The sequence below is a fragment of the Protopterus annectens genome, chromosome 14.part0 (assembly GCF_019279795.1).
Source record: "Protopterus annectens isolate FY-2018-M chromosome 14.part0, PAN1.0, whole genome shotgun sequence".
Classification (NCBI taxonomy): Eukaryota; Metazoa; Chordata; order Ceratodontiformes; family Protopteridae; genus Protopterus; species Protopterus annectens.
In genome coordinates this window covers 765,580,428-765,598,238 of record NC_056748.1, presented here as the reverse complement: position 1 = coordinate 765,598,238, position 17,811 = coordinate 765,580,428, and the positions used below count along the sequence as shown (strand labels likewise).

The 17,811-nt window shown below is 40.2% G+C and overlaps 1 protein-coding gene across 1 annotated transcript in view; it reads right to left on the bottom strand.

Annotated features, from left to right (window-relative positions):
- The window catches only part of BTRC (beta-transducin repeat containing E3 ubiquitin protein ligase), a 2,835,508-nt gene that overhangs the window by 591,853 nt on the left and 2,225,844 nt on the right, over positions 1-17,811 (bottom strand). Inside the window, exon 11 of the mRNA XM_044056496.1 lies at positions 5,376-5,625. Coding sequence (XP_043912431.1) covers positions 5,376-5,625 — 250 coding nt within the window. The remainder of the gene's footprint in view (positions 1-5,375; positions 5,626-17,811) is intronic.

Below are 17,811 nucleotides of genomic sequence, written 5' to 3'. Positions count from 1 at the left end.
GCCAATCCCTCCCTTCGAACTACAGTACTGACACACCAGCACTTGATCTCTCCCTGACACAATAGCATCAAAGTCGAGAGAAAGACGGACAGAGATGTTGCTGAGGTGGAAATAACTACAACTGCAGACCCTGATGAACGCACCTTGGTGCAGGACAGTGCCAGAGTAACTGTTTCCAGTGAATGGTGGACTGGTAATGGAGAAAATAGTGGAGGGTATGTTGGACTAGTACTTGGTATATTCCCACAGGAAGGTACCGAGAGAACCACAAGCTGTTATCTGAGTCTTGTGAAACTTCCTCCTCATCCTGTCGACATCCTGCTCAGTAAGACTTTGAAATGACCAGGAGGAAGAGGCCACTGAAAGTGGACTAGAAAAATCTCCTTTCTTGGAGAAGAGGAGAATGGAGTCTCAAGCGTACTGGTTACTGTGAGAACTGGGGCCAAGAAAAGAAAGACAGCAAAGTGGCTGATGGTTTCAACCTCCAAGCCGATTTTGGATCTGGTCCAACTGAAACCGTTGGATCCAGAGAACTTTTCCTGGCTGAATTCAATCAATTTTTCTTGATCCTGTCTAACCTTTCTTTCTCTTTATCTTTGTCTCTGTTCTTATCTATGGATTTCTCTTTCAATTTAAAACTTTTACACTCTGTTAGATGGAGAAGCAGAAGAAGAAATAGGCTGAGAATTTAATATTTAGTGATAAAATACTGATGTGTGAAATAGATAGGAAGATAGATAAATAGACAGATAGGAGGGGATGCACAAACACACCGTTCAGTTTCTTTTTGTTTGTTTACCACTGTGCTGTTAGAACGGTGGCATAATTTAAACTATTGATAAGAGAGACATTTCAGGTTATCATTAATAAAGTGTTATATAAAATAGTACTGCATTCATAATACAATTGTCAGTTATTCTTTAGATTGTGTGGTTTAATACTATCCCAATAATGGACTGCACAAAATCAAAAGATGGCGTATCTATGGGGGTCGGTGTCCGACTCCATGAATGTCAAGTGCGAGGAGAACGGGGTGCCGAGGCTACTGTTTTCCATAGGACATCACTGTGGGTGCGATTTCAGAGAGACCATTGGCAGTGATTTCTTTGCTTTCAAATATTTCTCCTTGCTTTGTGTATGTTCAGCCCTGGACTAATTATGTACCGCTAGGGGTGGGGGCTTGCCTCCCATAGAGGATGCAGAGGGCTTAACCCCTAAAAACTGCTTACAGTTGGATATTCCACCTTTTATTCAGTTATTAGATAGAGCCCTTAAACACTTACCCCACCACACACACACACAAATATTGCTTCTATGTGTCTTTCCGATGCGGCATGAAATACTATATTGTCGGGTAGAAGGATAGTAAGTCATTGTATAAAGATTGAAGCTTAGTCCACCACAGGTACTTAACAGAATATAGTCTGTTAATCCTGATGTAGATCTATGCAACGGGTTGTTCCAATGAATATTTTTCTTTTTTTGTTTTGTTTTGTATTCTTGTAATAATTTATGTTCTGTGTTTTTTCTTAATATAACGTGTTTTATTATTATTGTTCTTTAATGTCAATATTTCATGTTGTTCCTTTGGAATCTGAATATTATTTAATAAACGTGGATTAATCCAATGAATATTGGACAAGAGACCATTACTTATGTTGCTGCTTTGCAGAATGAAAAAGTACTGCAACACCTTCAAAGTGGGCAGAGGTAGAAATAGGCGTACAACAGCCAGCTGTAAGTAGTTAATGCGTATGTTACTTTTTAAGTAACACACCCAACTAGGTGTAATGTGTACAGTCTGATTGATGTATTTTCCCGTAGTCTCTGTCACAAGTGCCCCACCCCCCCACGCACACCAGGTTCATGCGTGCAGTCCGAAGAATGCGCAAAATTATAAAAAAAAGTGTAGTTAACTGTGTCTTTTAATTGAATGTTTGAAATTCATTTATGTCTGCACAATTCAGTAATAAGTACAGCTCCAAATTAAATAAACTTCAACACAGGCATACATTCAATACCTAAGTCCATTGAAATAATATTCCTTACCACCCCTTTTGTATAGCACATGTGCACGTCTAGAGCGGAACGGATCTCAATCTCTCCCCTCTTAGTGCATCCCACAAATCATTCATTCATTCATTCATTCATTCATTCATTCATTCATTCATTCAGTTAGTTAGTTAGTTAAATTTTACCAGGAAAGTCCGAATGGATACAAGACCGATTTTCAGTGGAGGCTCGGGAAGCAATGTTTCATTACATAAAAACTTTATGTTAAAATATCAGACACAAGTTTTACAAAACAGAAAAACAAATCCCAACATGTTCAGAGGTTCATAGGTTGGTACTGGGGTATCTGCCCGAAGGCATATATTAGCCCAGCCACATTGTGCGGTATTCACCGCCCCTTTAGTAGTTCCCTAGACCCTTGGCCCTTATCTAGTAGTGCTGTTGGTGTGATCCCCGGTGTGACCTTTCTGTTACCCATCCACTCATCAAGGTTCCTCTTGAAGAGTGATAGTGAGGGGCTCTGTCTTATGTAGATCGGGACCCTATTCCATAGTAAGGGAAGTCTCTGCTAAGGGAATCTATCCCTCCAGCATGTTCTATTCATTGTTGTGTTGAGGTTTATATCCCTAGAGTGTGTAGCTCGAGTAGATTTGGTTTTGCTAAGATGGAGCATGTTCAACAATTCTGGGTCAGACATGGCTCTGTACGTTAGACAGAGATTGCCTCTGAGAAAGCAGTATGCAACAGAGAACAGTCTTAGCTTTTTCAATCGTGCTGCATAGGGCAACTGTTTGAGGCCAGTAATCCTCTTGGTTAAGTACCTCTGTGTTCTCTCCAGCCGCTGGAGATGTCTAGCCAGGTACATTCCAATTGGTGCATTGTACTCAATAATGGGTCTGATGAGGGAAGAGTAGAGGGGCACCATTACATCCTTAGATCTTGATGCGAACCCTTTCGTGATCAGATGGGTCACATAGAAGGATTTTCTAACCACTTTGGCAACATGGTTATCAAAGGAAAGCTGACTATCTACTTGGGTCCCTAGATCCCTTATTTCTTATGTGATACACATGTACATTTGGCAAACACACTCCAATGACACAAGGTCTATAAATGTTGTTCTTCTTTTGGCTTTTCCCGGTTAGGGGTCGCCACAGCAGAACTCCGGTCTGCTAATTATTGGCAGTAGATTCTTTACAGGTGCCAGCTCGATGCCCAACCTTCAACGAAGACACGCCCATTCTACGCATGTCTTTTGAATGCCACTTGACCACGGGGAGGACATGCAGACTCCATAGTATAAGAAGTACAGTAGTACAGATGTTGGTTTATATGGAAAATAGCATATAAACTTAGTTCATTAATGAGACAGAAGTAATAAAGGTAGAGAACAGGTTAGTCAATGAAATATAATAGATGAAGGTAGAGATTTTAAGAAAGGTTAAAATGACAGAAACAGAGGGTAATTCAAGAGGACAGAGCAACAACATCGTCAGAGTAACATACCACTATACCAAATCTGCTATAAATGGAATTTACTACAGTGAGAATCGAACTGTGAATGATTGCTCGCAAAGCGTACGCTCTGACCACTACACTATTGCAGAGATTTCGCATACTCTGGAACAAACTACCTATCTATATCAAACAAAGCTCTTTATTAGCACTCTTGAAGAAAAATCTTGATGATTGGATGGGAAATAGGAAATTCACCCCGGGGATCACCTCTGGGGCTCTGCTCGTCAGGAGCACAGGACAATAATTTTCTTGGGTGGCGAAAGCCAGGGTACCTTTCTGGCTAGGCTTATATAGGCCCTAGGGCCAATAGCCTAGTACCTACCTATGAACCTATGGAAGAACCTGCTTAAGTTGAAGCCCCTTCTGTGGAGGGAATAATAGTTACACAATCAGTTTTTCACATGTATTCTGAAGGATCCTAGCACTAAAAAATGAACAGGGCTGACAATCTGACTCTAGGTGGGCAGGACCCAAACAATAAACAACAAACAAATGCGGATCCTGAGGAGGCAGCTTGTGCCCACACTGAGCACACTTCTTAAATCCTTGAGAATCCGACATGTCAAAAGCACCGCACACAAATAAACTGTCAACTACTACATACAAGTTACTCTAAAACTATTACTATACTAACAGCAGCAATATATTAGAAGCTTATGAATTAGAGAAAAACTTGTCTACTAACTGTAGAAACATCACTAAATACTTATCTAAACTCTACAATATACTATATAACAACAAACCTAGCCTACAGCTAAGTAACTTATCACAACTGAGAAAAACTCTAAAAACACACTACATAACAGTTTTATCAAGAAAATTAGACAATTCAAAAGAACTCTCAGTACAGAGAAGGCACAGTGATGAAGTGGGGAACATTAGTGGATACTAGGTACAAATTTAGGAAGACTTCCAGTAGCAGCAAGGAAATGATTCCGATAATGTGTTCATGAAAACTTAAGCAAAACATCAGCAAAAAAAAATCTTCTGTAACACTGCATACAAAAATATCCTACAATAACTCAACTCAAAAGCCTCTATACTAATTTGATGATTAAAATGTAAATACTGTGTCTGAATGTAAACTGTATTTGCCTGTGGAACTTTTCTCCCCAGGACTTTGCTGACAAAGGGACTTCTAGCCTAGCGAGATGATCTTAACAAACAAAAGAAAATAAATACATGCCAAAAAAAAGTATACAAAGTATCCTAGGTAGCATTGCGTAGGCAGGGTGAGATCCATCAAAGGGCTGAATGGGAACTTAAAAAAAGGACCTCACACTATTCAATCAGGAAGAAAAAATGCTTCATTAAACTTTTAGACATCTGAAACACAACATTGGTGGAAGAGATAAAGAAAAAAAAGGCCTACATCTTCCAGCATAAGGAAGGTCGATCCAAGGAAGTGAGAACATATAATGAAAGTTGAAATGAGGACTAGTTACAGGTTACAGAAATTAATCAAACAAGCCTCATAAAGGAGTCAGCTAGGCAGGTTTTTTTTCTTCCAACAAATTCTACACATTTGTTCTACTTCCATCATTGTCCACTTTAACATTATTTATTAAAATAAAGTGAGATAATGCTAACCATTCTATTCAGAGAGAAAAAAAAAAGAAATGTAAGGCTCACTGCTAGCTGGAACATACTTAACTAAGTTATACAGTTACTGGCAACAACATGTCTTAAAACAAATGACTGCATCCCCTAAAAAAGTCTCATGTATAACACTGCAAGAAAACCTTAGATAAAGTAAAACTGTGAATACCACAAATCTAATAATCTCCTGCAGAGATGTTCCCTTATCAACTTTAAATTCAGTTTTGAATCGCAGCACAACTTACCTTGATGGTTCTATCCCCTGACGCAGACACAATATATTTGTCATCAAAGTCTACTACATTAACAGCTGCTCTGTGACCCACTAGCACTCTCCGGAGAGTGATGTCCGTTGGAGAGGCCATATCCCAGACTGCAATGGAGCGATCTTTAGAACAAGTCACCATCATACCATTATTAAAACGTAGGTGAAGCACAGCTTCACAGTGATGTATGAGTGTGTTCAGCATCTCGCCAGTGTTGACATCCCAAACTCTAAAGAGAAAAATGCAAACTGTCAGGTGTCTTAAAACAGTCTGTTATCACTACCAAAACAAAACAATGTACTCTGTGATCATGATCTGGAAGACACTCAAATACACCATCCATATCACAAAACAATTCAAGATTAAAGATTACAAATAAAACTAAAAATAAATTCCTTCTTATAAGTGTAATCATCTTTCACGATAATTCCAAACATGTCTGCACTCACATACTGCAACTAGTTCTAAATCACAAATAAATTTTAAAAAGATAATTATATTTTGTCACCATGGAAAAATGCATTCTTCTTTCACTACTTACTACTGATTCATAGTTATATACTAGGCTAATGACCCTCAGCCGCCATGCAATCCAAAGCAATTATATCCATATGTATCACAGGCGTTTACATTTCTCGAGGTTAAGCTGGGGGGGGGGGTGTTATGTTGATCATTACTGTCTGCCTGGGTCTATCAGAGACATGGGGTTAAGGTCCAGGGTGAATTTCTGATGTCCCACGCACTGGTCAAGATTACGATGAAAAAAGACTAGGGTTGAACTTTGCTTCACATGGAGAGGGAGCCTGTTACAGAGCATGGGGATTCTCTGAGACACATATCTGTCTTGTCAACATGTCTTACTTATGTACATGCAAAATTTAAATCCTTGGATATAGTGTTTCTGATGCTGTTCAATCTGTGGATGTCATCAGAGCTGGATACCCAAGTATGCTTTGTATGCCAAGCATAGATACCTCAGTAACCTGTAGGAGACAGAGTATAGAGCTAGGGCTTTAAGACAATTTGTACAAGACAATGTGTTTATAACCAGGATTCTCATAGGTAGGTACTAAGTTACTGGCCCTCGGGCCTATAAAATAGGTTCATAGGTTAATTGGTAGGTACTAGGCCATTGGCCCTAGGGCCTATATAAGCCTAGCCAAAAAGGTAACCTGGCTTTCGCCACCCAAGAAAATTATTTTCCTGTGCCCCTGTCGAGCAGAGCCACAGAAGTGACCCCTGGGTGAATTTCCTATTTCCCATTCGATCATCAAGATTTTTCTTAAAGAGTGCTAATGAGGAGCTCTGTTTGACATAGATAGGTAGTCTGTTCCAGAGTATGGGAAGTCTCTGGGACAGGAATCTATCGCTACAGCATGTTCTGTTTATTGTAGTGACAAGGTTTAGGTCCCTACAGCGTGTAGTTCAGAGGGATTGGGATTTCTTTAAGTGGAGCATGTCCAACAGCTCTGGGTTTGACACAACTTTGTATGTTAGGCAGAGATCGCCTCTGAGTAGGCGATACGCGACGGAGTAAAGTTGGAGTTTTTTGAGACGGTCTGCGTAGGGTATCTGTTTGAGGCCAGTAATCCTCTTTGTGAGGTATTTCTGTGGCTTTTCCAGTTGTTGTAGACCTCTTGTGAGGTACATAACAAAAGGGGCGCTGTTCTCTATAATGGGTCTAAGGAGTGATGAGTAGAGGGGAAAAATTACCTCTTTTTTTCTGGATGAGAAACCTTTTGTGATGAGGTGTTCCACGTAAAAGTATTTCCTGACCACTGTGGCAAAGGGATTATCAAAGGAGACTGTCCACCTGTGTCTCAAGGTCTCATATCACACTTTCAGTGTTAAGTAGACTACCACCTATGTGGTAGTTCATGGGTACAGAGTTTTTACCAAAGGGGATGACAATGCACTTTTTGGCACTGAGCTTCAGGCCATGGCTTTGACACCAGGCATCTGTCTCAGTGATGCCCTTTTGCAGGATGTCCACATAGTTAGGCGTTTCGATTATGACTCACAGTTTGTAGTCATCTGCAAACTTCGTTAGCGAAAGACCTTCTGTGTTAGCCTGTACTTCAGAAAAGTATATACCAAACCGGAGAGGACCCAGGACTGAACCCTGTGGTACTCCACTTCTCACTGGTCTGAAGTCGGATTTGGAGTCTGCTACTTTCCCAGTGTGGGCTCTGTCTGTCAGCCAGTTGGCAACCCATCTTGTGACATAGGGATTTATACCTAGTTTAGTGAGTTTATCTATACTTCCAGAGTGGGGGATGGTATTGAAAGCCTTGGCGAGATCTAGATAGGCTGTGTGAACCACGTTACCCTCATCTATGGCTTTGGTGACTGCTTCAAAGAAGTCTATCAGATTTAGGAGACATGATCTGCCTTTTACAAACCCGAACTGGATGGTGTCTAGAGTTTGGAGATTATCAATGCCTTTGTTTATGAGTTCCATGATAATACTTTCCATGGCCTTGCAGACCAGGCTTGTCAGGCTAATGGGGTGGTAGTTCCCAGGGTCCATCGTGGCTCCCTCTTTGTGGAGTGGGATAACGGTCGCTGTGCGCCATTCAGTGGGCACAAAGCCTGAGGTGAGGCTATGATTGAACATGGTACTTAGGTGGGGTGCCAGTTCGCTCTGTAGTTCGTGTAGAATGCAGCCTAGGATATTGTCAGTTCCCACGGATGCTGTGTTCTTGGCTTTGGAGAGTGTTTTTTTTTACCTGTGCAGCCGTTATTACAGGAACTTTGCATTCTTCTGGTATAGACGGGGGTAAAGTTAGCACTGAACCTATCTGCCAGGATTGTTGGCAATATCAGTTGGTTCTATATATTTAGTGCCATTGTGCTTTAACTCAGAGCAGATCTGAGTGTTGCCATTGAGATTCTTGACATAGCTATAGAATGCTTTGTGGTTGTCTTTAGAGTCAGTAGCAATTTTGTTTTCGTAATTATCTTTGGAGGATTTTATGAGGGATCTCAGGTTTGTACTGAGGCTGACCAGGGAGCTCCTCCAGTCATGGGACTTTACTCTTTTTTTCAAAAGTTTCTTTCTTTTGTTGTAGAGGTTGTTTATGGCAGAGGACCACCAGATTGGTTTCCTTTTTTTGGAGGATAGTATCTTGGTTCTGTTAGGGATAGCACGATCCATGCACTTGTGTAAGTGCTTATAAAGTGCATTTGTGTAGGATTCAGCAGTCGTACCTCTATTGCCGGCCTGCATGGGTGTCAGGAAGTTTGCCACTTCTGTCTTAAGAAATATGAAGTTGGCTTTGGAGAGGTTTTTTACGGTGGTTTCCCTAATGGGAGGGGGGGGGGGTGGAGCCGGGATGTGGATGTTTAGGGTGATTAGCTTGTGGTTGAATCTGACCAACGAGGAATTGACCTCTGGTGTGGAACACCGGTCGCCCATGTTGGTAATGTCCAGGTCTAGGATACTGATGCCCCTGGTGGGGGTGTGAATAAGTTGATCCAAAGCATTGGAATATATGAATTCCAGAAAACGTTGAGCAAAAGTGTTGGTACACGAGTAGTTTTCCCAGCTAATGGTGGAGTAGTTGAAATCGCCCATTATTAGGGTGTTGGGTTGTACCCTAATATTTTCCAGTGTATCAAGAAAAGAGGAGTGGAAATCCTGGGCCATGGTGGGGGGTCTGTAGCAAGCTACAGTTTGGATTGTGGTCTTGCCCAGAGTTAGTTGCACTTGGATAATCTCGGATGCATTATGCTGTGCAACTAGCCTGGAGGTGTGGATATCCTTAATGAATATGGACACGCCTCCGGCTTTAGTGCTTCAGTCTGGGTTAGGTGGCCGAAAGGTGTGGTATGAATTATAGCCTGGTAATGCAGGGGTGCTCTCCGGAGTTTTGAACCAGGTCTCTGTCACTGAACAGATGTTGATGTTCTCCATTTTAAGGAGTGCCTAGAGAGAGTGCATTTTGAGGTATAGACTTCTAGCATTGAGTAGCATTATCCTCAGATTTTGCTCGCTTGTACCTGTTACGGTGGTGAATTTGTCATTTGAACCTTGCCTAAAAAAAGCACTATATGGGTGGCAAGAGCCTTAGCAAGTATCCAGAATCCCAAGGGCGACAGGTGCAGGCCATCCCTGGCAAAGTATCGTGGTCTGTCTATCATGTCATCCCAGGCAGACAAATACTGGATCCCCTTAGAATGACACCAGAAGCTTAGCCAATTGTTGAAGTCAATTATTTTGTCCTTGTACTGTGGTATCATTCTGGGTGATGGCAGGATGCTACTGAGGGCTAGGGTCATACATGCTGGGCTACAAGATAGGAGCACTCCTCCATGTCTCTTTTCATGTAGTCCAGGGAGGTACGTCTCAGGTCATTCACATCAACATGGACAATGACAGAGTCATATTTGTACTTGTTGTGAAGCAACCTGAGTGCGTGCATTATGTGGCGGATCCTGGCACCCAACAGGCAGCTGACAGTGACTTTCTCCTTGTTTAGCCTGCTGAGTGTAACATCAGTGTGCCTGACTATATAGAGTCACCTATGACTAGAGTGTTGGGTACGTTGTTATGCCTTATGGGCTGTGGTTGAGTGTCACACTGAGATTGTGGGCTATATGTCATTTGAGTTGAGTTGGGGGGGGTTGAATTTGCTTGCGTTTCTGCTTTGGAGATCCCTTTTGCTTGGACAAGTTTTTATTGAGAGCCTCCACGAATGTAGTTGGCGTTTTACGTTTCTGTGTGTGTATTTTGGTGGTGTAGATTTTGAGGAACTATGTGATGAGTGTGGTGTGGTGCAAGTCTTTACCTTCTCCTCTTGACTGTCTACTCCAGTCTTGGGTCAAGAGAGCTTTGCTTCCGGTTTGGCTATATAAGTGCATCTCTCACAGGTTGCAGTGTTGGGTGGGAGGAGGAGAAAGTTGTCTGTGTACATGAGGCAATTGCTGCATTGCCTCAAGATGCCCAGATTCATCAGGTAGACAGGAGAAAACACAGAGAGCTGACCCTTAGACATGCCTGGATAGGTGCTTATTTATAAAGTACTAAAAACTGCTTTCCTCTAGACAAGTGAGGAAAGTTGAGTGCTACGGTAATTTGTAGCTTATTTTGTGCTTACGAGTTCTGAACAACTGCTGAGCTCAAACAAACAGATTTGAGTGCTGAATCTAAAAAACTGGCTAGTTTTAAGAAACAAAATCAACCTAGAAGACTTCTCTCCAACACAGAAAGGTTTGGAGGTTCAGAAGCTTACAAACAGTCCTGGATACAGAAAATATGATGTGGACTAGAGTACTGACAGGAAAGGCAGGAAACAAACTAAGAATATTTTTTTCTTCCCAAATGCTCTCTTTGTACACAGTAGGAGTGCTTGAAATCAGAATATGACCTCACTGCACTCAGTTGACTGAGGAAATGAGAGGGGCCCAGTAGGAGTATCCAAATACAAATTTACAAGAGGGGCGTGCAATTTCAAAGCCATCAAGATTAACACCAAAACAAGAACAAGGAGTAGGAGTGGGAACTAACTGTAGAGACAGACAGCCACAATTTTCAGTTCAATTAATATTTAGTAAGAAACAAAAACACAAAATGCAATACTACATGGAAAAAATGCATATAAAAGTGTACTGAAATTCACTTATACGTCCATTTGATTGCAGGCAGATCTTAGCTAGCCAAAGCTCAAGTATTCAGCAGAACAAAAACAAAATGTACCACTTATATAAGGTAGGACAACCCCTCAGCAGAAGCACATACTATCAAAGTGAAACTACCCCCCAATGCTATCAATGGCTACACTTCTAACAAGATCTCTGTAGAAACACAAGCTCTCTCTACAGACAGAGAGCCACAATTTTCAGTTCAATTAATATTCAGTAAGAAACAAAAACAAAAAAGGCAGTAATATATGATAAAAGTGTACTTAAACTCACTTATACGTCCAGTTGATTGCAGGCAGACCTTAGTATTTAGAAGAAATAAAATGGACCAATTATATAAGGTAGGACAGCCACTCAGCTGAAGCAAAAACTATCAAAGTGAAACTACCCCCACTGCTATCAATGGCTACACTTCTAACAAGCCTTCTGTAGAGACAGAGAGCCACAATTTTCAGTTCAATTAATATTTAGTAAGAAAAAATCACAAAATGCAGTACTATATGAAAAAAGTGCAGATAAAAGTTTACTTAAATTCACTTATACATCCAGCTGACTGCAGGCAGATCTTAGCCGACCAAAGCTCAAGTATTTAGCAGAACAAAAACAAAATATACCACTTATATAAGCCACGACAGCCCCTCAGCTGAAGCACAGACTATCAAAGTGCAGCTACCCCCCACAGCTATCATGGCTACACTTCTAACAAGATCTCTGTAGAAACACAAGCTCTCTGTAGAGACAGACAGCCACAATTTTCAGTTCAATTAATATTCAGTAAGAAAGAAAAACACAAAATGCAGTACTATATGAAAAATGTGCAGATAAAAGTGTATTTAAATTCACTTATATGTCCAGTTGATTGCAGACAGATCTTAGCCAGCCAAAGCGCGAGTATTTAGCAGAACAAAAACAAAATGTACCACTTACATAAGGCAGGACAACCCCTCAGCAGAAGCACATACTATCAAAGTGAAACTACCCCCCAATGCTATCAATGGCTACACTTCTAACAAGATCTCTGTAGAAACACAAGCTCTCTGTAGAGACAGAGAGCCATAATTTTCAGTTCAATTAATATTCTGTAAGAAACAGAAACACAAAATGCAGTACTATATAAAAAAGTGCAGATAAAAGTGTACTTAAATTCACTTATACGTATAGTTGGTTGCAGGAAGATTTAAGCCGGCCAAAGCTCAAGTATTTAGCAGAACAAAAACAAAATGTACCACTTACATAAGGCAGGACAGCCCCTTAACTTAAGCACAGACTATAAAAGTGAAACTACCCCCCACTGCTATCAATGGCTATACTTCTAACAAGATCTCTGTAGAAACACAAGCTCTCTGTAGAGACAGAGATCCATCATTTTCAGTTCAATTAATATTCAGTAAGAAACAAAAACACAAAATGCAGTATTATATGAGAAAAGTGCAGATAAAAGTGTACTGAAATTTACTTATACGTCCAGTTGATTGCAGGCAGACCTTAGCCGGCCAAAGCTCAATTATTTAGCAGAACAAAAACAAAATGTACCACTTATATAAGGCAGGACAGCCCCTCAGCTGAAGCACAGACTATCAAAGTGAAACTACCCCCCACTGCTATCAAAGGCTACACTTCTAAAAAGATCTTTGCAGAAACGCAAGCTCTCTGTAGAGACAGAGTGCCACAATTTTCAGTTCAATTAATATTCAGTAAGAAAAAAACACAAAATGCAGTACTATATGAAAAAAGTGCAGATAAAAGTGTACTTAAATTCACTTATACGTCCAGTTGATTGCAGGCAGATCTTAGCAGGCCAAAGCTCAAGTATTTAGCAGAAAAAAAAACAAAATGTACCACTTACATAAGGCAGGACAGCCTATCACAGTGAAACTACCCCACATTGCTATTAATGGCTACACTTCTAACAGGATCTCTGTGGAAACACAAGCTTTCTGTAGAGACAGAGAGCCACAATTTTCAGTTCAATTAATATTCAGTAAAACAAAAACACAAAATGCAGTAGTATATGAAAAAAGTGCATTTAAAATTGTACTTAAATTCACTTATTCATCCATTTGATTGCAAGCAGATCTTAGACGGCCAAAGCTCAATTATTTAGCAGAACAAAAACAAAATGTACCACTTATATAAGACAGGACAGCCCCTCAGCTGAAGCACAGACTATCAAACTGAAACTACCCACCCACTGCTATCAATGGCTACACTTCTAACAAGCTCTCTGTAGAGACAGAGATTCACAATTTTCACTTCAATTAATATTCGGTAAGAAACAAAAAAATGAAATGCAGTTGTTGTGTCTTTCGGCTTTTTCCGGTTAGGGGTCGCCACAGCGGAACTCCGGTCCGCTAATGATTGGCAGTAGATTTTTACATGCCGAGTTGCCGGCCCTGAAGCACAACATTCAACGAAGGTACGCCCATTCACGCATGTCTCAAACAAAATGCAGTACTATATGAAAAAAGTGCAGAAAAAAGTGTACTTAAATTCACTTATGCGTCCAGTTGATTGCAGGCAGATTTTAGCTGGCCAAAGCTCAAGTATTTAGCAGAACAAAAACAAAATGTACCACTAATATAAAGCAGGACAGCCCCTTAACTGAAGCAGAGAATATCAAAGTGAAACTACCCCCACTGCTATCAATGGCTACACTTCTAACAAAAACAAGCTCTCTGTAGAGACAGAGAGGCACAATTTTCAGTTCAATTAATATTCAGTAAGAACCAAAAACACAAAATGAACTACTATATGAAGAAATTGCAGATAAAAGTGTACTTAACTTCACTTATAGGTCCAGTTGATTGCAGGCAGGTCTTAGCCGGCCAAAGCTCAAGTATTTAGCAGAACAAAAACAAAATGTACCATTTATATAAGGCAGGACAGCCCCTCGGCTTAAGCACAATGAAAGTGAAACTACACCCCACTGCTATCAATGGCTTCATTTCTAACAAGTTCTCTATAGAAACACAAGCTCACTGTAGAGACAGAGAGCCATAATTTTCAGTTCAATTAATATTCACTAAGAAACAAAAACACAAAATGCAGTACTATATGAAAAAAGTGCAAATAGAAGTGTACTGAAATTCACTTATACATCCAGCTGATTGCAGGCAGATCTTAGCTGGCCAAAGCTCAAGTATTTAGCAGAACAAAAACAAAATGTACCACTTATGCAAGGCAGGAAAGCCCCTCAAGTGAAGAACAGACTATCAAAGAAAATGACCCCCCACTGCTATCAATGGCTACACTTCTAACAAGCTCTCTGTAGAAACACAAGCTCTCTGTACAGACAGAGATCCACAATTTTCAGTTCAATTAATATTCGGTAAGAAACAAAAACACAAAATGCAGTACTATATGAAAAAAGGGCAGATAAAATTGTACTTAAATTCACTTACACATCCAGTTGATTGCAGGCAGACCTTAGCTGGCCAAAGCTCAAGTATTTAGCAGAACAAAAACAAAATGTACCACTTTTAATAAGGCAGGACAGCCCCTCAGCTGAAACACAGACTATCAAAGCAAAACTACCCCCCACTGCTATCAATGGCTACACATCTAACAAGATCTCTGTAGAAACACAGGCTCTCTATAGAGACAGAGCCATAATTTTCAGTTCAAATAATATTCAGTAAGAAACAAAAACACAACATGCAGTACTATATGAAAAAGTGCAGATAAAAGTATATTGAAATTTACATACAAGTCCAGTTGACTGCAGGCAGATCTTAGCAGGCCAAAGTTCAAGTATTTAGCTGAAAAAAAACAAAATGCACCACTTATACAAGGCAGGACAGCCCCTCAAGTGAAGAACAGACTATCAAAGGAAACTACCCCCCACTGCTATCAATGGCTACACTTCTAACAAGATCTTTGTAGAAACACAAGCTCTCTGTAGAGACAGAGAGGCACAATTTTCAGTTCAATTAATATTCAGTAAGAAACAAAAACACAAAATGAAGTACTATATGAAAAAAGTGCAGACAAAAGTGTACTTAAATTCACTTATACCTCCATTTGATTGCAGGCAGATCTTAGCCAGCTAAAGCTCAAGTATTTAGCAGAACAAAAACAAAATGTACCACTTATATAAGGCAGGACAGCCCCTCAGCTGAAGCACAGACTATCAAAGTGAAACTACCCCCCACTGCTATCAATGGCTAAACCTCTAACAAGATCTATGTAGAAACACATGCTCTCTGTAGAGACAGACAGCCAAAATTGTTCAGTTCAATTAATATTCAGTAAGAAACAAAAGCACAACATGCAGTACTGTATTAAAGTGTCAATAAAAGTGTACTTAAATTCAACTTATGTCCAGTTGATTGCAGGCAGATCTTAGCCGGCCAAAGCTCAAGTATTTACAGAACAAAAACAAAATGTACCACTTATATAAGGCAAGACAGCCCCTCAGCTGAAGCACAGACTATCAAAGTGAAACTACCCCCCACTGCTATCAATGGCTACACTTCTAAAAAGATCTCTGTGGAAACACCAGCTCTCTGTAGAGACACAGAGACACAGTTTTCAGTTCAATTAATATTCAGTAAGAAACAAAATCCCAAAATGCAATACTTTATGAAAAATGTGCAGATAAAAGTGTACTAAAAATTGACTTATACGTCCAGTTGATAGAAGGCAGATGTTAGCAGGCGAAATCTCAAGTATTTAGCAGAACAAAAACAAAATGTACCACTTATATAAGGCAGGACAGCCCCTCATCTGAAGCACAGACTATCAAAGTGAAAGTACCCCCACTGCTATCAATGGCTACACTTCTAACAAGATCTCTGTAGAAACACAAGCTCTCTGTAGAGACAGACAGCCACAATTTTCAGTTCAATTAATATTCAGTAAGAAAGAAAAACACAAAATGCAGTACTATATGAAAAATGTGCAGATAAAAGTGTATTTAAATTCACTTATATGTCCAGTTGATTGCAGACAGATCTTAGCCAACCAAAGCGCGAGTATTTAGCAGAACAAAAACAAAATGTACCACTTACATAAGGCAGGACAACCCCTCAGCAGAAGCACATACTATCAAAGTGAAACTACCCCCCAATGCTATCAATGGCTACACTTCTAACAAGATCTCTGTAGAAACACAAGCTCTCTGTAGAGACAGAGAGCCATAATTTTCAGTTCAATTAATATTCAGTAAGAAACAAAAACACAAAATGCAGTACTATATGAAAAAGTGCAGATAAAAGTGTACTGAAATTTACATACAAGTCCAGTTGACTGCAGGCAGATCTTAGCAGGCCAAAGTGCAAGTATTTAGCTGAACAAAAACAAAATGTACCACTTATAAAAGGCAGGACAGCCCCTCAAGTGAAGAAGAGACTATCAAAGGAAACTACCCCCCACTGCTATCAATGGCTATTTTTCTAACAAGATCTCTGTAGAAACACAAGCTCTCTGTAGAGACAGAGAGCCATAATTTTCAGTTCAATTAATATTCAGTAAGAAACAAAAACACAAAATGCAGTACTATATGAAAAAGTGCAGATAAAAGTGTACTGAAATTTACATACAAGTCCAGTTGATTGCAGGCAGATCTTAGCCGGCCAAAGCTCAGGTATTTAACAGAACAAAAACAAAATGTACCACTTATATAAGACAGGACAGCCCATCAGCTGAAGCACAGAGTATCAAAGTGAAACTACCCACCCACTGCTATCAATGGCTACACTTCTAACAAGATCTCTGTAGAAACAAAAGCTATCTGTAGAGACAGAGAGCCACAACTTTCAGTTCAATTGGTATTCAGTAAAGGAAAAACACAAAATGCAGTTGTTGTTGTTGTTGTGTCTTTCGGCTTTTCCCGGTTAGGGGTCGCCACAGCGGAACTCCGGTCCGCTAATGATTGGCAGTAGATTTTTACGTGCCGAGTTCCCAGCCCTGACGCACAACCTTCAACGAAGGTATGCCCATTCACGTATGTCTCCACACAGAAGACGCTTTAGCTGAGAATTGAACAGGACTACGTCTTCCTGTGAGGTGGCAATGCTACCGCAGCCCCACCACCGCAGTTCAAAAACACAAAATGCAGTACTATATGAAAAAAGTGCAGATAAAAGTGTACTTAAATTCACTTATACGTCCAAGTTGATTGCAGGCAGATCTTCGCCGGCCAAAGCTCAAGTATTTAGCAGAACAAAAAGAAAATGTACCACTTATATAAGCCACGACAGACCCTCAGCTGAAGCACAAACTATCAAAGTGAAACTACCCCCCACTGCTATCAAAGGCTACGCTTCTAACAAGATCTCTGTAGAAACACAAGCTCTCTGTAGAGACAGGGAGCCACAATTTTCAGTTCAACTAACATTCAATAAGAAACAAAATGCAGTACTATATGAAAAAAGCGCAGATAAAAGTGTACTTAAATTCACTTATATGTCCAGTTGATTGCAGGCACACCTTAGCTGGCCAAAGCTCAAGTATATAGCAGAAAAAAACAAAAATGTACCACTTATATAAGGCAGGACAGCCCCTCAGCAGAAGCACAGACTATAAAGTGAAACTACCAGCCACTACTATCAATGGCTACACTTCTAACAAGATGTCTGTAGAAACACAAGCTCCCTGTAAAGACAGAGAGCCACAGTTTTCAGTTCAATTAATATTCAGTAAGAAACAAAAACACAAAATGCAGTACTATATGAAAAAAGTACAGATAAAAGTGTACTTAAATTCACTTATACGTCCAGTTGATTGCAGGCAGAGTTTAGCCAGCCAAAGCTCAAGTATTTAGCAGAACAAA